The sequence below is a fragment of the Gallus gallus genome, chromosome 5, assembly GCF_016699485.2.
Source record: "Gallus gallus isolate bGalGal1 chromosome 5, bGalGal1.mat.broiler.GRCg7b, whole genome shotgun sequence".
NCBI classification, from domain to species: domain Eukaryota; kingdom Metazoa; phylum Chordata; class Aves; order Galliformes; family Phasianidae; genus Gallus; species Gallus gallus.
In genome coordinates this window covers 52,824,084-52,850,899 of record NC_052536.1, presented here as the reverse complement: position 1 = coordinate 52,850,899, position 26,816 = coordinate 52,824,084, and the positions used below count along the sequence as shown (strand labels likewise).

At 39.6% G+C, this 26,816-nt stretch overlaps 1 protein-coding gene across 7 annotated transcripts in view; it reads right to left on the bottom strand.

Moving 5' to 3' along the window:
- PPP2R5E (protein phosphatase 2 regulatory subunit B'epsilon) overlaps positions 1-26,816 on the bottom strand; it is a 73,085-nt gene that overhangs the window by 41,766 nt on the left and 4,503 nt on the right. The window contains exon 1 of one of the 7 annotated variants that reach the window (XM_040701594.2): positions 8,471-8,559. The exons of 3 other annotated variants lie outside the window; for them this stretch is intronic. Coding sequence is in view for 1 of the 4 variants with exons in the window: in XM_046942449.1 (XP_046798405.1) it covers positions 167-170 (4 nt within the window). In the remaining 3 variants the exon portion in view is untranslated. Of the gene's footprint in view, positions 1-166; positions 7,651-8,470; positions 8,560-26,816 lie in introns of those variants that run through there. 3 more of the 7 variants (XM_046942450.1, XM_040701595.2, XM_046942449.1) reach the window with 3 other exon arrangements.

The window sequence follows — 26,816 nt, the reverse complement described above, 5'->3', positions numbered from 1 at the left end:
AGTCACAGAAGTACATTCTCCAGTGAAAAGAGTGTTTAAGTGAGAGCTATCCTCTACATTCACCCCACTGCGCAAGAACTCAGGCTTGTATTTTAAAACGTCTACATTTGTTAAGTTAAACAATAAACATACATATAAAAATATAGTATTATATTACTCTACTTACACATCTAGAAGAGTTTAATTGTACCCTGAAAATGTAAATTCCATGGTAGCATCCATGTAGCCAAGAGCATATTCTACTCAGCACTAATTTAGCACTAATTTAGTCTCATGGTATTTTTTCCAGCCATCAGACTGCCCATCACGTGTTTGCACTCTCATTCTCTCCATAGAGAGAGCAATATGTGTAATGGAAGAGGAACTTGATGGAACTGCACATGTGTAAGATGTGTATATTTGTGTAAGAAAATGATCAGATTCAATAAACAGCCTTCGAAGTCATGATGGAAGATGCGGAAACAAGCTAAGAATTCATTCTACAGTATCCAAAAGGACCCCTTCTGAAAGCCCAACTACTTACACAGGTTCCCTCTTTCTTGCTGAAGCTCCAGCACAAAAGAAGAGCAAAATCATCATGTTAGGCCTTCATTATTCATTTTTTTTTTTTTTTTAACTTTTAAACACCAGTTTTAGCATCTACAGGCGTGAGTTTTAGGTCCTCTGAGATCAGAACCAACACTGCCAACTGTATCCAGTGCTATGCCAAAAGCACACGAAAGCTGCAGGGGGAGATGCTCCTGTGGCAGCGTCCCTGCAGGAAGGCCATCCACAGAGCCCACTGCTCATCCACACTTCCTTAGCACTAAGAACACAGCCTCATTACATCCCATCCGAGCTGCAACAATGCACAGGAAAACCTAAAGGCATGTCCTGATGTCTCTGCCAACCATGAAACCAGAAAGCATTACTCCAAAACGCTACCTGAAGGCTTTTCATACACAAGCAATCCACTCAGTCTACTTGTCAAGAAAGGAGGTTACCACATCATTCTTTTTCAAGATATTTTCCTTGCATAAGGCTTTCCAGTGTTTAGACTACACCAGCTACCCTTCAGACACAGATATCTGTAAGGCTCAGAATGTGTTTCTGAACATCTTATGACAGTAACTCAAATCAGTCAAGATGCTGAGTTAAGGGAATGCCCCTTCTCATACTGCCAAGTCTAGCAGATCAGTCTCAATAACAAAATAAAGAAATAAATGTGATTTATTTTATTTTGCTTCTGCAATTCCTGTAGGGCTGTCCCTCATACACTAGTGTACAGAAATATATCCCCATACTCGACTTTCCTACAGCACCCTCTTCAGATTATTCCAGATCTGGAACAATTAAATAATAGAGGGAGAACAAATGACAAGTAAATTATATTCCCCAGTAACCTAATGAGCCAGACCATGGTGTGCTGGATGTTTTACATCATTGGTATTATTATTACGTATTTCTGTGTGTAATATCAGCTATCTCTTCAAAAATATAATCTTACCACATGTGAGAAACTCATTTACAGGTAATTACCATTCCCATTTTGAGTTAAGTGCTCTGTTATACCAAAATGATGTGTTTCTGCTAAAACTTAGAAAAGAACATCAGGACACTTTACTGTCTTTTAAATGGTAACGTTTTTGTTCCTTGAATACCAAAAGGAATACATGTGTTATCTCCCTATCACAAAGCTCTAGAAAGCAAATAGCTCATTTCTGAATATTTGTAATTGCTTAAAGAACAACCCTTATCACAGCTGTGCACTACCATCACATTCATGGAAGTTTGCTCCATATCATCTCTACCTCTGACCCCTTCTGAAAATGCTAGATAAACAAATGCTTTTTTCTTTGGGCAGAGGATATTTACTTGCTTGCCTGTGTATCAGTCATAGTATTTTTTGCCCCTCAGAATGTCATCAGCTATGGCACAGACAATTATGTCTGACAATCACTGGGCCTTGGCACCTGAAGTGAATTCCACTAGAAATTATTCTGCACCTCTGCATTATGCCCATCAGTCTACAACAGTGCATTAACCATAAAAATATCTGCAGCGCATCAAATACTGAGTTTTGTATTAAGTTCTTAAGATACATAAAGAAGCTGGAGCAAAGTGAGAACTACATGGACAAGGCTATGTCATGTAACTAATACAGCTAAGGGAATCACTCTGCTGAACAACAAGAGTCACTCTGCAGACCCTTTTCAGTTTAGACCAATATAAATACTAACAAGACATAACTGTTTAGAGGCATTAAATATACTTAACTAAAATCTCTCCTCTGTGGTTACCAAACACTGCTCTCCACTGTCAACTGCTACTTTCTCTCTAACTCTTCCCAAACCACTCATTAGTTAAGGTCCTCCTACACTGAAGATGATAAACTGTAAACTAGCTTATCAACAGGATTTTTCCTCAGACATACTGTGATTGCAAATTTGAGCTCCTTTTGTCTTCAGTTTGGACAGGATGCCAATGTCAGTGTTACATCAGTTCACCAGAACTGCCATTACACCTTTGCTCTAACTGGCAGAAAGTTCACTGCCTACTAATCATGTAAAGGCAGAGCAATCTCATCAGTCACATATTCCATTAAAAAAATAATGGAGAAAAGCTCAACAGGAAAAGCATGCATTTTGCCAGTGTATACTTAGGGAAATCTAAAAGTACCTTACTGTAAGTATAGTTATCCACATTCAAATTCATCAATACATTATTGATGAATTATTGATTATTGATGAATTAGTAACATCTTTGAAATATATTTTTACAGAGTCTTTACAAGTAAAAAGCACTGATCAAGAAAGCACACACTGTACAGCAAACATGCTTTCTTTTCTGACTACATGAATACAGGTGTAATGTGTTCTCCACCTTGCCCATATGCTTTTGGAGTAGCAGGTTCATCACTATCCAGAACTCTCAACTTGCACACATTCTTTGCCTGTTTTTTATGAAGTACTTTTTAGCAAGATGTTACAAAACAAGAGTTTGGGTACATCCCTTCTTGCCTTTTTATTTGTCATGAAATATCTAATTCACTAACACATTATTAAGCGACAAGGAGAGCACGCCATTTTCAATAAAAATGAGTATTTAAAATAATTGCATTGGACTGAAGTTTATCTAATAAGGCAGACAGCACTCTACATTCTCTCTGTTACATTCAGACTGTATCATAGCACACACAGATGGCTCTTTCCCAACCCCAGCAGCTAAGTCAGCACAGGTTGGTGAAGAACAAGAGCTCTAAAATACACTAATAGAAGCTTCAGCATCCTACAGGAATGACATAGAAAGACCACTGAACCTGCTACAGTGATAAGACTAAGTTATAACTGCAAAGGCTGGAAAGCAAAATATAATCTCATGCCATTAGGGTCACCACCCCACTCAATTACTTGGTCTCTTCGTACCAGCTAATCACCTTCAAGTGAACCTACTGAAGCAGCACTCTGATGTGCATTGTTCCTTCCTCAGACAGATCACTACAGTATCAATTCTTAATAGAAGACCTAAAAATCTAGCAAGCTTTACACCCATTCTGCTGGTTCTTGTCATGTAGAGGACATTACCTCTTGTTTCACATTAATATCAATGCTAGCATTATCCCTCCTATCAGATGGGAGTGAAAAACCCAGCTCAGACATTCCTCCCACATCAGAGGCCCTTTCAGTCTGGGTATCGATCCCATTCTATCCTTGCCTTACCTCTGCCTGCTGATGGAGTTCTTCCACACTCATATCTGTAATACTCCTTCCTGAAGCTCGCCTCTGTCTCAATCTCTCAGTCCGCAGCTGAAGGTCTCCAAAACAGCCCCCAGCTTCTCCAAATGCCATCTATTTTTACCTAGGTGCTGCCGTCTCATTCCGGACGCTGCTAATGGGCCCCTTAGTCACAACTGGAAAAGTAACCTAGCTGAGTAACTCTTTCTCAGCTGCTGCACTGAGGAGTGCCTGTGCCTCATACTTAATGTATTCAAATGAGGAAACTTCCAGTATATTTGTTCCCATGCAAGAGGAAGCCCAGGGTTTAATTCAAATTAACCAGATTTTAGGCTGTAAGGTGCTATAGCAACTTTTCTCACACACTTTTTAATGTAATGAAATTCTTGCATGAGAATGTTATATATTTAAAGCTCCAACTCCAGTAAGAAAGCACCACACAGAACAGGTGATAGGTACAGCATTTATCACTGCTTTCTGCTTATTCAGCAGTCTCTTATTTTTACCTCATATTACCTAGATAAACATGTAAACATGCAAAGCTCTCTCCAAAAGAAATGACAGAAAGCCTACACAAAGCTGGATTCTTAAGGAGTGAAATAAATGATGGAAATACACACACACATACAAACAGTAAATTCTGAAACAGGTGTTTTTCCATACAGCTGGCTTCCCAGCTACCCAGCACGTTTCAGAACACTCAGGGAGTCCCGTCTGCCTCTCAATTATACTGCTAATGAAAAGTTAACTTAAAACATGTTGGAATCTCCTCCCAAGAATTCTGCTTCTCAACAGTTATCAGCCAGGATGGCTCGAAGAGGGAAAAAAGATCATCAAACAGACTGGTTAAGCAGCTTTTACTAGGAAAACAGTGGGAAAAGTAAATAGCTAAATGCTCTAAATTCATTATACATTACTTTACAGTCATTATGACACTTTACTATTCCACTAGAAAGGAAAATTCAAATGCTGAGTATTTAAAAGTCATTAGTTCAGAAATAGAGAACGTAAACAAGAAAATTAGCATTTTATTAAGAGAACTTGATTCATTTCTACTAATGAGGACCGCAATAATTTAATACTGCTGTAATGAATCTCTTCAGGAACCTCTGAGGATACCAGAAACATATAGCACTTTTCTGATAACATGAATACAACTATCAGATGTTTTGAACATCATCTGTAAAAACTAAAAGCAGAGCTTTTCAACAGATTAGTAATCCTGGATTCACTTAAATATGGGCAGGATTAATACTCTTTCTGAGGACGAAAGAAAGATCCTGTTCCACCCCATAAGGACTGCACAGGCTGCCAAGAGTACAGGGAAGGGCCTTCAGCTGTGGATCATTAAGAAAAAGCCATTTAAAAATGGGATGTTTTGGAGAACACAGCATCCGGTAAAACAGTGGAGTACTTTTTCCATGTGGACCCAAGAGAACTTGAAATCATTTATTTTGCAAATGAGAAACTGCATGTTTCTATGATGGTTTGTTTTGCTACATCTGAGAAAGGAACTTCCTTCTACTTGAAATGAAGGTGAAAGGGATGTGCTGAATTTGACACAGCAAAAAAGAACTAACACATGCAGCACACCGCAGTCCTTCCCCTGCATTCTGCCACCATCAACCTGGAGGTTCAGGGTACCCAGCTCCAATTGGCCCAAGCACACACTGCCCTGGAGAGGATACCACTGCCTTCACACGATACGTATCCACCCAGCACACCTCCCTGCTGGCTCGTCCCCTATGCCCATGGAGTCTTTCTGTCATTTCAGGGTCACTTCCTGCACTCAGCAGGACCTGCCTACCAGAGACTGGCTCCCTCCAGAGCTGTTTGTGCTCACTCAGATAAGCAGCAAAGAAGTCCCAGTTTATTGTCTCTTCCTGCACACCACCCAACCTGAAGAATGGCTGGACACACAGGTTTCCTTGTTCTGCAGTGAGATAAAGGTACACTAAGGCAGAAGACATGAAAAAAAAAAAAGCTGCTTGTGTAATGAGGAGGAAAACGGCAGGTTCTTCTGCTTTGGGCCCCAGTCTTCCCACCGTGAGATAATCCTCCCTTGAGGCACCAGCACCACCTTAGGGCACTCACAGTTCAAGTATTTACCCACGGCCCTCCCTTCAGTCTTTCAGATCACCTGAAGAAAATCAAATGAACTTGAGAATTATACTAGCTTCTACATGGATGCATGTACTGGATCAGTACTTTTGACTGAAGTAGTTGTAAGGTAAACAAAATCAGATTATTGCAAAATAAAGTGCTCCACCTGTTCAAGTGTAACATTTTATTATCACTTCTCCACATCCTCACTACCACCAATTAAAAGCATGCTATGTAATACTTGTTCTTTTTTTTTTTTTTTTTTTCCTTTTTTATTCCTCTCAACATTAGGAAGGAGCTAAAGAAGCTGAGGGGAGGGCAGTTCAGATATCAGAGGAGGTCAGGGATGGAAGCAGTGTGCCCGCAGCAGCATTTTCCTGTTCTCACTCGCAGGACAGATGAGCTCAGGCAGAGCTCCTCACCCTCTGCGCTCAGCTTCCGGCATTAGGCAGCTCTAATACCTCCACTTGCACCAGATATAACCCAGGGCCTTTATACAACAGGTCTTTCCAGTTCCTCTTTGCTTCCTGGTTCTGAGTGAGCAACGACTTCTGCCTGGTTTTCCCCTCTCAGTGATCAGCCCACCTCTTCTTGTGACTACCTGATGAGCTGCCATTAACCCTTTACTTTAGGTCTAAGATAACAACCACAGCTCATGTTATGCTTCCTGACTTCCTCTGAAGCCCTAAAACAAATGAATAAGTAGATATTTTTCCCTTTAACATATGCAGGAAAAATCACTGAAATGTGTAGGAAGAAAAATTTCAGAACTCTTTGAGAATGATTACAAGCAAACAAGCAAGCAAGCAAACAAACAAAAACCAAACACACCAGAACAGATGACTGGAATAAATGTCTGAATTACAATAATTTAAACTCCTAATGCTCTCTGAATGCCCAAGCGGTAAAACATGCAAGCTACAGGAGGTGCACAAACCTCTTGCTGGACTGGAATTTTAAAATTAAGCTTCTCACACTGAGGGTTCTCTTATTATGCACAATCAACGGTGCCAACATCCTTTCTTACGCCGAACACAAAGGCAGTGCTGATTCCCAATGGAAATATTTAAGAATGCATGACAAGTAAGAAAGCTTCTTGGTTTCTAAATTTCATGTAAAAGCTTGGAAAACTGGAATCCTACCCTGTCTTCACAAATCACTTTTGCCCTTATTCCGCATAACTCTCTGCCTCCAACTGGAGGAGAATCAACCTGAGCCCCAGCGCGTTCAGTGCCAACTTCAAAAGTACTCCTAACTTCAGCAAAAACGTTTGGTAACAGTTACAGTACAGATACAGTCCTTCCTAACATCCTTGAACACAGAGATCAGCCCTCACCTTATGTTACCAGATAACAGACGCTGACAGACATCTCCCTTTCACGTGCCTAACTTTCAAATATTCAGCAATATCCTCTGCTGCTTTGTAGCTTTGCTACACTGTTCACAGACAGAATATTGTAAACAATAACTGCCAACAGAAGTCCAAAAAAGAAAAGCATCATAAGCTATAAGCAAACCAAAAAGGCTTCCTACTCCAAATTTAGGAGAACCTATGCCATAAACAATACCGAAAAAGCTAGTGGTGAAAACACTGTGCCCATTGATTACGTGTGACACTTCACAGTGAACAGTCACTGCAAAGGGTACATCAGGAAATTCATTTTTAAGTATACAAGAAACTGTAGCTATAATTACCGATGTCTCAGTTTTTCAGTCCTCTTCAACATAAGAACCTTACCTTCATCACATCCACAGGTGGAACACTGCTCTGTGCCATTAATGTATCACCACGAAGAACAATCCCATCCCTCCCCTTTTAACTCAAGCGCTCACTGAAGGTATGTTTAAAAACCCAGCACTAACTACAGTCTAATTCACTAGCCTAACTAGAGAATTGTATTCATAACTGGATGGTGATTAACACCAAACAACCCAAGGCTCAAACAAACAGCACAGCAAATCGCTCTTTTCAAACAGCCAATCGCTGAGGCCGATGCATGCATGCTTTAAGTCACATTAGAATCAACTTCCTCCCCACCCATTCTATTATTTGTTATTCATGCACTGACATGAGCATGGAAACTACTGCATGAAAAATCACAGCTATCTCAGAAGAACCTGTACTGCTTAAAGATGGAATGCTATTTATAAACCGAGCGAAGGAACTGCAGTTTTGAGTAAATAAAGCTTATTTCTCATTTGTTTTAAGATATTTCCTTTATATCCTCTCATTGCTTTGCCTTGGGTTACAGAGCCCCTCAACTCCATCCACCTTCAGAATCAAGCCAAGAATTTCCTTTCTACTAAAAAAGACACATTCAGACAGACAGCAACACTTTGTGAATTGCTTGGAATTCAGTGTTCACTGTTAGCATCGAGGAAAATGCTTTCAGATTTTGAATTTGTGGCTATAAACATTAAACTAAGGAAAACAAAAAATTACTTTCAAATATTTTCTAACAAAATAATAACAAAATAATAACAAAAAACACCATCCTTGAGATACAACTTCTGAAAGCAGCAAGAGCGTGTTAAAGATGGACAAGTTCCCAAAAGACGTGCACAGAGAGCACTCCTGCGTGGCAGACAGTTCATGCAGCACTGCTGACACACGTTGCTGTGTCTGCCAGAGCTCTCGGTTTCTGCTTACCCACCCTGGCTCTTGAAAGCAGTCCTGACGCAAGGAGATGGCCATCGTCCTGCAAAGGAGACTGCTCCCAGCACGTTGCCTATTTACTGTCCCTAACTTCACCCAACTTTTAGGAGGTAAACATGGGCTAGTCAGAGTCCTTTCATTATCTGCATAATCCCAGCCTATGTGACTGTCGTACGGTAATGCCAGCGCCCGAGTGAGCTTTCATTCCTGAATTACGTCCGCACAGAACACGGCCGGGGAAGTGCCAAACAAGATGATTAAGCAAGCAAAATATGACAAGGCATGAATTATATTATTAGTACTCCTATCTATCATTAGCCACAGAAGTGAGGGTTTTGTGCAGCCAATAGCAACTATGCATAAATAAAGCTCCCACACTTTGACACGCTTTCAAAATAAGAGCAACTATTTATTTTGAGTAATTCTATTCTTTGGTTCCTTTGACAGTGAACTGCATTTCAACATTTCACAAATTACTTCCTTTTTCCAACTCTACCTTGAAACAACTCAGGAGAAAACCCTCCTGGTATAAAGGCAGCCTTAAATTACAATCCTTTATTTTCAGAGAACAAGAGCATAATCATTTTTCAACAAGGTACACTAAGCAGCTTTCCTTTCAGCAATTCACTGTTTGTAGTTAAGCACGTTCTGAACCTGCACAGATTTTGGATTCCTCAGCACACGCTGTTTCATTTCCTCAGATTCACTAAAAGACTCAATCAGAAGGCTGGATTTAAGGAATTCTTATGAGAACAGCCGTGAGACTCGTTGGTTTTGTTTGTTGCTTTGTTTTTTAGATCACCTCGCCAGCACCTCTGAGGTTTCACTCTCATTTCTGCAGGGGCAGCCCAACCATTCCTTTTCACCTTGAATGATCTTCCTGACTAAGAAAGTTGTTTGGAAATGGGAAGGCAAATAGCCAAGAAGGGCAAAAATAGTGTAAGGACATGTAAGATAGCACAGTAAGTTACTACATGTTACACCGCAGAGCGAGAGGTAAAACTATGATACCGAAAGGCGCTGAGAGCACGTCCACACAGATAAACTTTAGGGCTCTGAAAAATAGGTCTGGGCAGTTTTGGTAGAAATTGATCAATATTCCCTAAGCTGCAGAGCCAAGGAAGGGGATAACAAGTTGAAAGTGAATATGATAGATGTGTGTGGTATCAGGGTTCTCATTAGCAGCTCAGAAAGACAGGAGGGAGGGCAAGCAAGTGACTCGTACTCAGGGCGGGCAGAAGGAAGTGAGAAAATAGAAGACCTTCAGCAGGATTACAGTTTGAAATTATTTTCAGTCTACAGCAACACCCCTACTTTAACCCTGCAAGGCTTGCTAAGATTTGCTTAATGAGAATAAATAGACCTGATGAAACAACAAAATGAACTACAGCTTTCAGTAAAAACAGTAATACGGCACGCTACACTTAGAGAGGAAAAGAAACTCTGCAGAATGAAGTAATAAATTAACAAATTAAAAGCAAAATAATTAATTTTAACATTTTATTGCTTAAAAAAAAAATAATGGGATTGAGAAGGAAGGACTTCATGTTCCAAGTGAAGCAGCACAGTGACGACATTCCATCCGGGATCACACCTCAACTTCAGTGAGCTGCGTTGTTACCTGCACACAACACTTCTGAGAAATACTGGAGACAGTCTGTGCTTTTTGGAATGAAAACCAGATGAATTTATCAGATTTGCTTCTATTAATTTAAGATTAGAGCAAACTTCCAGGTACTTAGCTGTAATAAAAGCAGCTAATCTTAAAGAGTTTGCATAGAGTGATATTTATTTTTTCTCAGACCAAACAAAAACAACACTTTCAAGGATATCGTTTTTATGCTGCATTACTCACAAGATTCTAACTTTGCAGTACGCTGAGAAATGATAGGATTCAGCATCCATTAATTTTCAATGCTCAATTTGAGACACCCTGGATTTTCTGAATGGTTACGCAGCACCACGCAGTACTCAGGCCTGGCTCCCACCAAGCTCAATTGCATTTTGAGTCATCATGTGCTCTGTACATCACGGCCTGGTGTCCAGACTGAGCGGTAAAAGGAGCCAGCAGCTGCCAGAGTATCACATGAGTGCACAGAGCTGAGGAAACAGCGACATACAATTCCTCCAAGGAAATACCCAGCTCTTCTACCCTGGAAAGCCTCGCTTTGCTTCTCTAAGCCCTTACAACCTTTCAGACAAATATTCACTGGCTGGATGTGGCTCTGGGCAGCCCGGTCTAGTGGCTGGTGACCCTGCCTGTGGCAGGGGGGTTGAAACTAGATGATCTTTGAGGTCCTTTTCAACCCAGGCCATTCTATGATTCACAGCTTCTTAAATGTGTACAGCTGGGCAAGTTTATGAGAGCTGGAAGGGACTACCAGAACGCATCACCTAATGCAAATGAAACCATCCATCAGACCAACATGGAGGCACTCCATAACTGCGCTCAACTACAACACAGCTTTCAGGCAAGCCATGACTCGTGGTGTAGAAGCACACAACACAGAATCTAACCACACTTTACGCAGTTCTGAAAGCACATATTTGTCCTCATTTTTAAAAGTGCATGCCTAATTTCTGCTATTAGCCAACGGTAGTAGCTTGACCAGTACTTTCTCCCCATAACACGTTATAACCATACCCCATCTCGAGCTTTAGATGAAAAATTCAGTGTTTTCCTTTTCCCCAATTGTACCACTGAATACATTTCCCCTGTTTCTTCAATCACTTAATGTGTCTCCATCAGTCTCCTTCTACAGCTCCTCCCTGCAGCCCACCTCCCAGCCCTCTGCTACCTCCCAGCACGAATCTCACCATGCCACACACACAAGTCATGCTGACACCTCTGTCACACCTACGAGGAAACAAATCATGCTCATCTATCTCTGCAAGCATGACACACGCACACTCCGGTTAATAACAGATGCTAAATCCTCAATCGTTCGTAATTATGATATCTATCTATCTGGCTGTTACACGTAAAATAGTTTCCACCACCTCAGAACACTGCCAGATTTGGGCTGGTGTTTATGGACAAAGCAGAAGTCTTATGGGGGGCAGAAGAAACACCTTGACCAAACGGTAAGGAGCCACCAAGGTTCTGAAGTGAACCTTTAACATGGGCAAAAGTGCATTTTTTTCCCACCTACTCTTTCAGGAAGAATATCTTTGGAAATTCTGCAAGAAAACTTCAAAAAAATTAAAAAAAAATCAAACTGCATACAGAACTTTCAACCACAACTGTCAGTGTATGAAGCAAACTGAAAAGAACATTCATGAGAAGTGAAAAATCCTTCTGTAAGCAGCAGAACACACAGCCCTGACCGCCCCGCACAGGTTCTGTGATAAAGCCTTCACTGTGCCTTCGCTGCACACCGGAGGAGAAAATTATTTCTTCTTTCAGACAACTCTGCAGAAATCTCCAAGTTTTCAGTGAAATTTGCACACCAGGAAATGATCACTTCAGCAATTGTTAGGCCAGGGAGAACTGAGTTTTCCATTCAGATTCAATGAGATTTTGGTTCATGAGAGCATTACTTTGTGGCTCTATGTGAGCTATGGCTGACACACGAATGAGATTTTTCCCAGTTTTGCAGCACCTCCTTGAAGCTTCAGGCATACAAAATCAGCTCTATTCTAAAGGTACAAAACATCAATCACCTCTTTTGACTTTTTCCCAGGTTAAGCACCAAATGCCTTCTACTGAAAATGCCTATACCCACATGCATGCAAACCCAGGCTTCTGAAGCACAAATACCTCCATTAACATTAACTATTTAATGACCCAGCACGGCAATCCTGTCATCAACCCTACTCGTGAAACAGGTCATAAAGGGAACTACACTCAGAAATTAATTAGAAGTTCACACTCTTAGCTTAAATTAACTACTGTGGTCCTGCGCAATGGCTTCCTTAGGCCTTCTCTCTACATTTAGGCATGCAGCACGACAGCTTCATACCACTTTTTTTTTTTTTTTTTTTTTTTATTTCCCCTCCCCACCCACCAAGAGGCAAAACAAACCCAAACTGCTGGGGTAGCACATTTCATGCGTCCCACACAGCACCTCACGGGTCAGAAATGGCACAGCTAAGAGGGCACAGCAGTAAGGTGAGGAACTGGGGCAGCTCCAGGGTCCAGCAGAGACCAGTGCAGCAATGAGGATGGTTCAGACATGGCTTCTGTTGAGCATGCAGCTTGTAGGCAGGAGGAATTGAGCAGTCCCACCACCCTGCTTCACTGCTTTCAAACATGGCAGCGCAAAACAACCCCCTATGGTAAATTTTTAGAGTGTTATAGCTTAGGAAAACCTTGAGATCAGCAGACACATGGAGCTTCCTGAGAACTTCGGAAGACAACACCACACAGCTTTGAGCCTAGCTGACATAATCAAAAGCAGCCTTTACTCCCCTTGAAAATGAAAGTTAAAGTGTTACATAAGCCAGCATAATTTACCAAAAAATTGCAGGACAGGTGGGAAGAGAAAGAAGGATTAGGTTGGTTCCCCCCATCAATATTTTGCTGGAGTTGGCAGCTTAACTCTATTTTATTGCAGTTACTATTCAAAATGAACAGCAAATAAAACCCAGACAGTAAGTGCATTTTTAAACAAAAACTCCTGTACCTGTCATATTTTTTTCCCAGGAATTCTTTCAGCCATCAAATGTTTTTTAACAGCCGCTTAATATTTTGAAGTAGTTGCGGTCCAGGTAGCATCTGCCAACCTCTTGGCTACATTTAGAATCCTCCCACAGCTGAAGCACAACAGACTCCTCTATTAAGACTTAAATCAGCAGCCTCTTTGTCTCCATGCAACTGCTCTTTTACTGAAAATGGTATGGCAGTACAGAGAGCACAATACAAATTTAAGCAGTGAAGCTAATGCCCCGCTAGACAATTTCTAGTTGTGTAAAAGGAAAAATGCAAATTTCCACTTATTTCCTCACTGGAAATTCTGTTAGCAGCAGAAGTCAGATCTGCAGGCCCTCCTTCCCTGCACCCACACAATGCAACAGCTCTGGCGTTACAGGAGCAGCAGCAGAGGTTTCGGTGTTGAGATTCACACGCTCCCTCAGCTGGCTGCCGTCCTCCCGGGGAAAGGGTGAGATGGAACCATTTCTAAGGGCACACAGTGAACTGGGCCCGTGCTGCTTTACATACGTCTTTTTTCCTATAAAGGAAATCTCTACTCATGAAAACAAGCTACAGTGCAATTTAAATCTCCTCACAGGATTCTCAGAAGTTTTATAGATGTGTAATCCTGACATTCCCCACTAACGTTTTCCTTCTGTTCAGTATTATAAGAATGTGGATTTTCAGTGTTACGCACGTTCCCGTCCTCTGCTAAAAACAACAAACATTAGGACTGTTGTGCCAGGTTTCCTTAACATCTCTGATTTCCATCTTTTACAGTCTGAAACCAGAAACATTTGTGTTTATCGTAACTCCATTTAACAAAGTAAGGCAAAATCCTAGTGGTGCTGGAAGCCAGGCCTGCTAAGCAGCACGCCCTCATTAACAACTATCTGTGCTGCACAGGTTCGCCATTCAACGGGATCACTGCCTACCCCCTCCCAAACTGAAAGGCCTTGTAACATCAGATTATTTGTCACTAAGCAAAATGAGAAATCCATCATCCCCTGACAAATGGTACCTAATGCCTTAGGATTAGACAAACATAGAAACCTGACCTTTGACAACTGATTTTATTTAACAGTTCTCAATTGCTGTCAATTACTGAAACACATAATAGCAACACTGAGAAAAGTCAACTACATTTGCATTTAACACTTCTGGCAGCCAGTGCTCACCTAGCACAGTGCTCTGCCTGAGATTTACACACAAAAACAGTGCTCTTAAACTCTGAGTTTAAATTAAAATTAAAAAGAACCTTCTGAAATGTTGACAGCTGATTGTTCATGCCTGGTCAGCCCTTCCTCTGTTCCTTGAAAAAGGCACCATTTATCAAGTCCATCAAACTACACACCCCTAACAAAACCAACAATTTTGTTTAAAGGTCACATTTTGCCTATTAATACATAGAGATTACCAGCAATTTTTAAGAAGTTTTTCACCTACACACAACAGTAGTTATTCCAGGTAACAGAGCCACTCAATTCTATGTAGACAAACATAAAAAAATATGTAGCAGTTTTCTACCTTAGTTGTGCATAGAAGGTAAACATCCTTAAATTCAATCTGACTTCACACAATAATCACAGTAAGTCAAACTAACATAAATCAATTCCTTTTCCTGAAGGCTGTAGGAGATCTTTCAGATTAGCCTGGTGGCAAATTTCATCTTTCATTTTATCATAGCTCCAGATAGGAAATATTATAAAACTTTTTTGTTGTTTATTATTTGCTTATTCCATAGAAATCAAAATATGAGTACTTAATTTCCTTAACTCTTCATTTCTTTTGTAGGGCATTCATCGAAGTCTAGCAATACCGAGTCCAGAAATTGAACTAATCTTTCCAAACTTTACACCCTTGAATTCTATCTCTCATACTACAGTCTTCCTTATCCCAAAGATGTAGAACTGTAAGAGATAAAGTGGATTAAAGACATATTGAGGATTATAGATTATGCAGTTAGAACAAACAGAGGCAAGTATTTCAAATAGCTGACCCTACAGAAAGGAATCACATTCTGTTCTCAAGATGATATATAAAAATAGAAAGCACATTCCCCTAGGAAAATATTTACTTAATAATTTATCATTTAAGAACCTTTACTGTACAAGAAGTACAAAGACAGCACATTGAAATCAATGTGAAGATTATTCCCAATCATTATAATACAACTTCAATTTTGACTGTGATTAGATTTATAAATTTTGCTCTGTTCCAACATGAGAAACAAAAGTCACACTTCTCTTGATCCCAAAGCCCTGTGTTTAAAACTGGTTCCAACTCTGAGGGGGACAGGAAAGGCAGAGAAACTCAGTACTGCCAAAATGTCTAGAAATAAAAGGATAGGAATCTTTAATAAGGAATACTTTAATAAGTATCCAACTGGAAAGAAATGCCAGAGACATGCAAGAATCAATTTAGTCCAGATATTAATAACTTCCTTAATGATCTATATGATTAAAATAGCATATAGACAACTTCTAAGGATATTAAACACAGAACTTTGAATAGCAGTAAAGTCAGAAATAATACAAAGGAACTTAAACAAATTCTTTATGTTGCCAAAAAACAAAGTGAAATTCAGTTTGGAAAAACACCAACTAATATATCTGGGAAAAAAATAATAAATCTGGGAAAAAATAATAATCCCAAATACTGATATTCAGAATGCATAAGAAACCTGGGAAATAATGCAGAGAAACAGCACTGACCAGAAGAGCTCAGAAGCAGGGGAGGCACTGCCGCCGTCCCACTGAATGTTGGAGTAAGGGGGAAAGCCAAATTACATTTCCCTTTCACACATTTGCCTCCTTTCCCAAAATGAAGCACACACAGTGGGGCACTCTACCCCACAATCTTTGCTGCAACTCCAGATACGAAATAGGTCCTGTTGCTCAACACATTTAAAACTATATAAGCAAAAATGGTATTAAGCACTGAATGCTTTACTCAAAGAGCCCAATGGTAATGAAAAAATACCCTAGGTTCTGTTATTCTATATTGCATATCACCACAGAGCTTTTCCATTAACTTTATCTGAAATATCAGGGGTTTAATCCAGAAGCGTAATACATATCCAAAACTAAATAAACGTAAGAATATGTTCACTTCCAAGCTATTTGCTTTTTATTGACCATGAAGCTTTGGCACGTTTCACTACAAGGGAACCAACTTTGAAGATGTTGACTCTCAAATTAATTTTTGCTCTGGTATGATGCCTGTTCATGCCTGGATCAATTGTGCATAACGAGGGGAGACCAACAATGTGCTCATGTCGAATGAGACCAGCTCTGAATTTAGTCTGAAAAGCATGTCAATCTTTCTCTCTGCAAAATCCTTGATTAACAAAGTTTCTGCAGCAGGAGTGACTGTTCCTTACCAGGCAGGAAATAAAAGTAACTCAGAAATATAAGATAGACACTTCAAAACCTGTTCCTAGCCACTCACTTCAGTTTCTAGATGCTATGACATTCCTTCATCAGTGCAATAACCTCAAAACTTAAGACTTTTCCATTGCTAATGTAAATTCAAATTCCTCTCACTCAGAACCAGCTCAGAAGCGTACACAGAAAAAGATTTGGGTTTCATGGAGTCTCTTTCCCTTTGTAGAAGGGTTGCTTTGTGATGGGGTTGTCCCCCTCTGTGTTAAGGGGAAAGATCTGTCACACTTGAGATTGAGACACCTGAACCAAGCCTGAAACTTGGCCCTGTCTGCCCAAGCAGCAAAGTGTTCCATCCACACAGTTTGTTGAATGCAAGTGTGCTCATCATGTGCTGTGGAATTTGTTTGCTCTTCTGAAATTAAGGAAGAGTGAGAAATTTTTTCTGTGACCTGAAAGTTCACAGTAATTGAAGGATGCAGTAAAGATAACCTCAAGCATTTTGTTCCTTACTCCTTCCTTGCCAGGACTCCCTTTGACGTACCATAATAAAGTGCCTAGAATTTTTCCAGAAGCCTTTTCACTGCTCAGCTTATGCCTAGCCCACAGTACAGATCTCACTTGCTCAGTTCTCTAACATTAAGGGACTTGCTGCAGTTCTTTTTACTTGTGGCCAACAAGATTTAATCTGGCAGCTCGGATGATATTCTCAGGCAGTTTACAGCAAGGAAACTTTTTGAGTTTATGGCATCGAAAATATCACCTAACAGCCACTGTGATACACTACCTCTTCCTCAAAGTGCACTAAAAGCACTCCATCTCAACCTTCCCACACACGCCTACAAGGTCTGCTGCCGCGCTTTGCCATCAAGTGCACTCAGAGACAAATAGACCACTTTTTCCAAGAGTCAAATCCTGTGTCAGAGCTTTAGGCACCATCTTCATTTCTGTTCCCAGAAGGACTAATAACCACTTCTCTACACCAGACCCATAACCAATAGGCCCTTTCTATAGCTAGATGCTAGAATGGAATTTGATCTTGAATAAAATACCTGCTAAGTTTAGGTTTTGTCAAAGGCAGATAGAGATTTCTACTGATTCCCTACTAGAAGCACATCAGAGTAGCAGCTATTTTTTCTCTCTCTGTCTTGCCTTTTCCACCCTTACTGTGCTGTTTAAAGAGGAGAATAAATTTCAACCACTGTAGTTTCTTAGCACTGGGACAGTGGAGATGATGTTTCTTCTAATAATAGGAAGTAAAAAAAAAAAAAAAAAAAATCAAGAAAATCCATGGTGCAGAAGGGATGAGGAGGACTACTGCCTGAATAACAGAGGGAAAGGAGGCCTGTCCTGCAGCGAGGTGTGATGACAGCAGCAGAGGGAGGATGGCACTGGCACACTTCACAGGGCGGATCTCCAACCTGACAGGTCTCATCTTGCCTTCAGAAGTGCAGACAAACAACCTCTGCAACACACTGAAGGAGTTTAAGATGTTGAAAAGATGTTTTTTCCCTCTTTCTAAATACATCTGATTTTACTGTATTGAGATTTTCAATAACCTCTGCAAGCTACTCTACCTGGAATGCCTGTTTTTACACACACGGGTGAGTTTTATCACCCTCTTGTGGAAAAATATGTGAATTGTATCTGTCAGAGGTCAGAAGTGGAAAGTGGAGTACAGAAAACAGTCACGGAGAACAAAGAAGGGAAAAGAAAGGGAAAATATTTGTTGGGTGGAATAGAGGGGAAATGCAAGGAACAACAGTAACCAGTGATAGAGTGCCACATTAGCCCCTGACAGCAAAACCCATCTCCAAAAGGTTCTTTGGACACCAAAAGATAACCAGCTGACAAATTTCCTCCCCTTGGTAACACTTGCTGTGTTCACCAAGCAGATTATGTTCCCTATGTTGGTTCCAAAGATTGCCTCAGCTGTAACCATCATCTTCCACACCTTTGTTCCCACCGATGGAAAAGATAGATGCTCTAAACTGAACTCAGAAAACACTTCCTACATACATTTTCTGTTTTAAAAACATTCTGCATGTAAAAGCTGTGCCCTACTGTAATTTGGAAGTGGAGAGGACAGGAGAAACTTGCCAACTAATGGAAGTTTAGACATCCGCGTTACATCCTACTGGTTAACATAACAGAAATAAGAAATCCTTTCTTCATTTTCTGACTGTCTCCATTATCAACTTGAATTGACATCCAACATTTTGAAAGCAACAAATTTATTGCAACCTGCATTTAAAAACTTGAAAAACGTAAGCTGGGTTGGTACAAGCACACAAGAGAGAAGCAACAGAAGTAGAAGTTGATACTGAATGAGACCAACGACACTGCAGAGACAAAAAGAACTCCCAAGCAAAAAAAAAAGGCCAGCTCAGATGGGACCAATACCACAGGCATGGTGAAAATAAGGGAACATCACACACATCTCTCTGCAGCTTCCTGAAAACCTTCCCACAGAAAACCACAGACCATATCCAACACCAAACACAGTTGTTTCTTCTTATTAGCACCAGTCTTTTTTTTTCATGCACCTCAACAAGCTGCAAACCCATTCTTAATTATCAATCTCCAATTAATCTTCCAAGCTCTGATCTTCTTAATTATAGCAAAATCTGAAGAAGCAGTCTTCCCTCACATTATACAATGAACTACATTTATATCCACGCACCGTTCACAGGGAACAGCATAAAATGGGTAACTATGCAACATTTATTTCATTGTTTTAATGCTTCACAAAGGTATGGGATTTTTCTGAATAAAATTACAGTATGTGAGTGTTTAACCATCACCTCCAATGGAGCAGTCAAACCCTAAGAATGAGCACTTCTACTGCCAGCTACACACAGTTATCTGTACTTACTCATCATCCCCGAGGTATCACTGATGATTTCTTTTAGCTTCCCCAAAATACCACCAACTAAGGAAGGTGAAGTCTGTGAATGATGTTTTGCAGCAAATGCACCCACTTCTTAGATCTTCAAATTCTGTGGTTCAAACTCACCAAATAATGCACAAACTCTTATTATGTGAATAACAAACTGCTTGCCTCCACCCCTCTTGTAACTTGTACAGTAACGAAGTATCACATTAAATTGCTAAAACAAGCTCTCTAGGTCAGAGGACACATGAAACCACTGTTATAGATGAGCTGGCAACATGTCCAATGATGTTTAACACAGCTTACAGCAAACTGCTATTCTGTTTTCCCTTTTAGGAAGCTACCCAGAAAAGCCTCACCCTCTTCCTCATTTTCTGACCATTTCAGCTTGTACATCGACTCCTTTTCACTGTGGCCCTTCTCTGCCATAAACTCCAGCAGACACCAGGGAAGGTGTCAGGCACATCACCTTCAGGGAAAACCACTGCAACTGAGAACCTGACATACAGATCAGAAAAGACAAAACAGCAGCAAACAATAAATGGTTTAAACACAAAGTAACGATTCTATTTTATTCAAATGTACTAATAAAAACATCAAAAGCTGCTGAAGTGTTTTAAAATGAAATTATTATATACTTTGTTCACAAGTGACACTATTTAATATAGCAGTTAATTAGTATGAGACACGCTGTGACTTGAAAAATAAACTTCTATAGGAGGTTGAAAATACATTCTTTGATTAAATACATCTAAGAACATTTTAGAAAAAAATCAAAATTATATCCATCACTGCCACTGAAAAACCCTACAGCAAGCTATTATTATAAATCATTAAGACTTCTGATCAAAACCAGCTCCCCTGTAGCTCAACTTTAAGGCTTTACTCAAAACAATTCTTCCATCAAGTGCAGCAACTGAGGGGCACTGAATATTTTACACTCATTCCTTGGACAGATACCACAGCTTTCCAACACATCTTACATAGACTCTCAGACTGTAGCACTGCAGCTGCAGCAGCATTTTATTTCCTTTCTTAGCAGAACCCACACTCAGAAGTTACCAACTCTACAGAGAAGTCCATCACCGTACCAGTTCTGCTGATTCAACCAAAAGGGCACAGGATACTGAAGCAGATGACTACAATTATGAAGGTTTAAATAAAGAAACAGAAGGCAAAACGTTTTTAAACAATCAGATCACCAAAACACTTCCCCCTGAATATATGAGACAGTGTGGTATATGATTGAAAACTTCTCCCATGAGCTTTGCCTCCAGAATACGAATATCATACAACTGCATCTGCAACAGCCAGCAACACAGCCAGCGAGTACTCTAAGGCATACCCTGCCATGGACTTCTGACACAAGGCACTAGCATTCTTCTGAAAGATTTTCCCGAAGTTTTTAAGAAACAACACATGTCCTTTGCTGATATTTTTTAATTAATTACCGAGATTATGCAGTTCCACAAATCCATAGAAGCCCAACCCTACCAAAACTCACTGAACTCCATGAGTCCTCCTGTGTGTTACGGCTAAAAAATACTGCAAAACTGAGCCAGAGAAACAGCAATCGCTTCAATGAGCAAACTGTGGGTGAAAGGAAGTTACCCTGAGCCTAAAAATAGTTTATTGTCCTCCCACTCCCCACAAAGTGCAAATGAAAGTGCTCATTTTTCAGGAAGACGTGTGCTCACAATGGATGAACACGAAGGCACTGTCTCCATGCTATAGAACTTTGCTGATGGACAAAAGTAGTATCCAAGTACTGAATCTTAAAAACAAAACAGACAAATGAAATAAACTTAATACCTGGACTTTTTATATTAAATAAGTTGCTTGTAGACACAGATGTGTATTATACACATTTGATACACATAAGGACAAGCAATAAATCACACATGACTCCAGAGCTTTGGAAAATGTGCATTTAAAATATAAAGCTCCATATCTTTATCTGTAATAAATAAAGGCAGCACTGTACTTCAACAAGCATAGAAGTAATTGCGTGGCTAAACCAGAATCTGTATTTGTTAAAAATACTTTGAGAAAAAGGAACATAAAGGAGGTCCTTATTACAGAAGCAGGAGGTTTCATTATAGACTCAAAGAGATTCACCTGGACACAGAACACTTAAATATTATTAGAGAAATAAATAATATTGAGAAGCATATTATAGAGACATGCCATACAAACACAGACTGAAAACAATTGCTTCTGATGATGGTGAAGTCCAGACATTGCTGAAAATCACCATCAAGATTTAAGACTCAATCTTGTGAAGAGTACAGAAATATCTCCTACACAGTAACTGCACGTCACTTCAGTTTTAAAGATAATTAAAAAGCAAGAAGAGAGAACAATCATTCCTTAACATTTCCACAAAGTAGAGTGAGAAATTCAGGAAGGAAGAGAACTACACTGAAGGTCTGGGCAAGGGAAACACAGGCTAGACCTCCGATCTAAATAGACCTAGGAACACATAAATAAAGACAGCTGAATGGAAACAGAGATTATTACAATATGAAGGCTAAGCCAACAGGATTTCTCACCAACTGCACTTTCACTAATATACTGTCAGCGTACAGAGGTTTGTTTTGTTTTACTAAGACATTGACTTGCAAGGCAACATTTCCACAGATATACATTTTTTGTAAATGTATTTTTTACAGAACTACATTCTGGACATGAAAGACAACAGCATGCAGAAACGTCCACAGAGCAGAACGTAATTGCCAAACAGATCTTAGAACAACCCGAAACATTTAAGATCACTGGCAGAAACTATTCTACACTACAACCACCAGATGTTTACAGAATTGAAGAGGACATTAAATATATAACCAAAAAAGAACTGCCAAGAGCACAAGAAAAGGTGAAGAGTTTAACTCTGCACGACAGGAACCCCACATATCGTAAGGCCAAAAGTAAGGATAAATCCTACTTCCTTTTGGAAATGTGGTCCTTTTCCCAAATCTTACAGGGAGTGAGCCTGCTATGTCTGCACTTATTTCAATCAGAACAAGTGCAAAATTCTGTACAGGAGCTCCAGGACTGATGTTTGATTCACCATCGTGTGCAGAACAGACCATGTTCCAAGATCTCTTTCAGACAATAAATGAGGATTTATTTCCACTTATGGAAATAGAGCAAAATTTGATTTTGCTAGTCACAGCCATTATGATCCTCTATTCTTGTTTGTAAATTAGGATAAAGTAATAACTTTAGATATTTTATTAATAGTTAATTGATATTTGTAAAGCACTCCAAATTTCATAAATGGAGATAAGTATAGAAATGACAAGGAGCCAACTCTCATGCAATCAACAGAACATACAAGCTTTCTTCCTGTACAACTCCTATAATTCTATAAGGAACGTTTGGACATTGTGTTGAGGGACATGGTTTAGTGAGAACTACTGGTGATGGGTGGATGGTTGGACTGGGTGACCCCATGGGTCTTTTCCAACCTTGCTGATTCTATGATTCTATAAGGATAATAACTACCACCTTCCATACGTACGTTTCTTTAGACTGAAATATTTTTAATGCATGATAAAGAGGATTTCTTTTTTAATCAAATGTATTTGAGAAGGAAGGTACACATCTTGTAGTTCTCACTTAGGCAAAAGTCTTCCAGAGTTGAAAGGATCTTTGACTATTTAGGAACTCCAGCATTTAGCCTACAGATAGGATTCATAAGAAAAGCTTATAATAAAATCACACCTATAGGGAAATAATATAACAATCAAAAGCAAACAGCAAGTGAAAGATTTTCCCTTACTGACTATGCAGCGCTCTTTTGTTGCCACCACAGCAATTCTTTAATGCCATGGAAACTATCTGATAAATGTATAAGAAGCTCAATAAATTTCATAATATTGAGGTAGCAAAGCAATTGGTATTGTTGACAGAGAACTTCTGTTCTGAGCGCCTCTTTTAAGAAAGAAAAATTGCCAAAAATAAAAATTATAGCTTGAGCTGAGGCCTGTTTTCAACAAAAATAAACCTGAAAGTAACTACATTGCATTAGAATACTGGAAAACGTGGGTGACTGATAGGAAACAAGAGGTGCCCCTTGAAATTATAAAGATGAGATACACTGCTTTAATATTTAACAGTCTTTCTTTTATATGGTTTGCTTTACCTTACTATGAATTTCTAATGAGAATAGGAGGATGAAAAGAATACTGTGAATCACATGCTAGTTTTCTGCCCAATTCTGTTCAACATTTATTCGTAAGCCATATGATCTTCGTAGTCACCTGCATGAATGTCTTCATCCCCTAACACGACAGATACTGCCAGAACCAGGAATGGACTCTTTCTGCTTTTATAGGTAATAATGAAATTGGTCTGTTTTCATGGGCTCAGTAATACACTACAGCATTTTCTTTTCCTACCAGCGATGTATCCCTACCAATCTTCCTCCAAAGACTTGTAAGTTATGAGTATCTACAGAAAATGAAAGTAAAAGAACTTTTGGTAAGTACCACCCCTTTCCAATGCACATACAACATACAGCATCACCTTCCGCTACGGAAGTGTGCTTTGAGGCATGCCACAGACTTGGTTAACGAACTCTGAGTGGATGTGCCTAAGGCACAGAAGTGGATGTTGTCATACCTAGATAAGGGCCCTTCACCAGGACTGCCACAAACCAGTTACCTCAGGGACCTGCCAACCCTGCTGATACCAAGAGCCTCTATAAAAGTTAAGGCAAAATATAAAGCCTTGTAACACAGGGTAGGACACACCAGACAAGAACATGCAAGCACCTAAGTGCACATGAGATTTAAACCTTTTTACGAGCACATATGTTGAAAATGCAGGCCAACTGTACCACAGCTTCTGTTTGCAATTCTTGTACCATTCCACTTGAAACAAAGGAAGACAGATTGCTTTTGAAACACTAGATTCAGCATTAGTCATATTGTAAAACAACTCTAAGTTATCATAGAGTCATAGAACGGCCTGGGTTGAAAAGGACCATAATGATCATCGAGTTTCAACCCCCTTGCTATGTGCAGAGTCACCAACCACCAGACCAGACTGTGGATGGGGCATCCACAACCTCCTTGGGCAACCTGTTCCAGTGTGTCAGCACCCTCTGTGTGAAAAATTTCCTCCTAATATCTAGCCTAAACCTCCCCTGTTTAGTCCGAGTGCAGTAAATAACAACAATTAAATTATCAGAAAAGCCTTGATGGTAGAAGAACAGAGGACACGAAAGTCTTGACTGCATGAAGAGTTTTCTTTTGGCCTGGGTCATTTGAGAGCCTTAATTCAGCCCAGTAGGGCCTCAGAAGGCTCCTGCATCTCATAGATACATTAAATGTTGGTTCACAAAGAGCTTAACAATACACACACTTATGTTAATTAAAATAATAATAATAATAAAACACACAGTAACAACCTCCTTCCCCTATGCTTTAAGTAGAATAAGCACCACCGAAAGCTCCAGTTCTTCTCACTACACTTCCTAAATGGCAAGTTATCATTCAGCCTTGTACATAACACTGAAACACATTCTGTCTCCTATTTCTATTTCCTGAAACATCATTATTATCAAATAAACAACAGCTCCAACTTATCTGTTCCTGCAATACAGGCATGTATGTCCACAGAAAGGAACAGACTGCATTAAAACACTACCAAAACAAGCCTTTTCGCTGTATATGACTCTGCCCCTAGGGAAAGGAATGAGAGTAGATAAGATGTGACAGATGCGTAGTCACGTCACTTAATACACAACTGGAAGGTGCTCAAATCATTATGGTGACAGGCACTGTACAAAAACTTGCAAAGAATGAACAAAGCATTTATCTAGTTTGCTGCATACTTTATTCTTGTAATGAAAGAAGATACTGAAGTCCACGCAGGTGCTTCTCTGAGAGAAAATACAGGCTGCAACTATCAATATGAGATACAGTTTGAAGGGAACAGGAAAGAAGAGGGGAACAGAAGAGAAGAGCATAGCATGTGTGGTTTTGTCTGCAAAACTCTTCCATCACAAATATAAAATCTTTAAGGTCAAATTCAAGGTCTGCCCTCTAAAAACTTCCTGTACTGAAATATTTTTAAACAGGTTTAATGAAATTTGAAACTTATCCAAAACAAGAAGTATACTTAGCAACTGGAGATCTCCAAACTGATCTCATTATTCAGTCTTAAAAAAGCTATTTTGCTGAAAAAATCTTCATTCTTGACTTTAAAGATTGAAATAATAAGAATAAAATAGGAAATCATGTGGTTACTGAATAAAGTAATAGGACTAGTTACTTGTTGGAGGGTAAGTGCAAGCCCAAAAGTTTAACGATTAGGACTTTCAGATAATTGTCCAGGAAAAGCATGAAAAATGCAGACGAAATATCACTTTTTTCAGGTTTAATAATCCTAATTGTTACAATAATCAGTAGATCAAGAATAATTCTAAATAGTAGCACAGTTTTTAACTGTTGGTGTCCCTTCAGCAGGGACCAATACCACTGCTGTTTCAGATGCATCATTAGGCCCAAATCCTGCAAAATGATCTGTACAGAGCCCCGTGCCTAAGGGAATCCGCATTAAGTCAAAGGGGGAAAACCAACTCACAGGATCAGATTCTTAATTTGAAGCTGGACCACTGTAACTCATTATGACACTAATCATAAAAATCTCAGTAACGCTCTCTGTGCCCCATCTGTTTTATCTTATTACATCTCAATCCACAGGACTAGCTACAGCAGTCGAAATAAGCACCTGCACACACCTGTGTTTCTGCAAGACCGCGTCCTCAGACAAAGCCAACATTTTTCTTATGTCTGTGCACACACCTGCCGTGTTCCCTGAACAGGACTATACAATATAACCAAATAATTTAAACACTTATTCAAATACAAATCTAAGTGTTTTTCAGTAACGTAGCCACTTACGCCAAAGGCCAAACTCTGTTTACTGAAAAGTAACAAGTTGTATTTTTAAGGGAAATTACCTGCATCTCAAAAATGGCCTCCAAAAATAGACAAAAGGGGTTTTAAATGACTTTAAATGAGCATTTGTTTCTTTATCTTACTTTCACTGAACAACTGGAAAAGTTCATAAAAGAAAATTCACTACAAACCAGAACGCCAGATCCACCGACGCTGGCAGACACAGTGAAAAATGGTGAGTAGTGGAAGCACTCCAGGCCCACCCTGCTCTTCCAGCCTCTTCTACACTTCCAAATCAGCCCTTGCCAGCTTAATACAGTGGGGTTAGATGGTCATTTGGACCTTTCTTTTCAGCAAGTATGCTTATTTGTACATTCTCGCACGCATTCCACAGAAAGAAGTCTCAAGTATTTTAATGACAACCCCAGCAGAACAAATCCTACAATCCAAGTTTTATTTAATTTAAGAGATACACGTAAGCTGTGCAATTATTTTCTTTTCTTTCTTTCTTTTTTTTTTTTTTT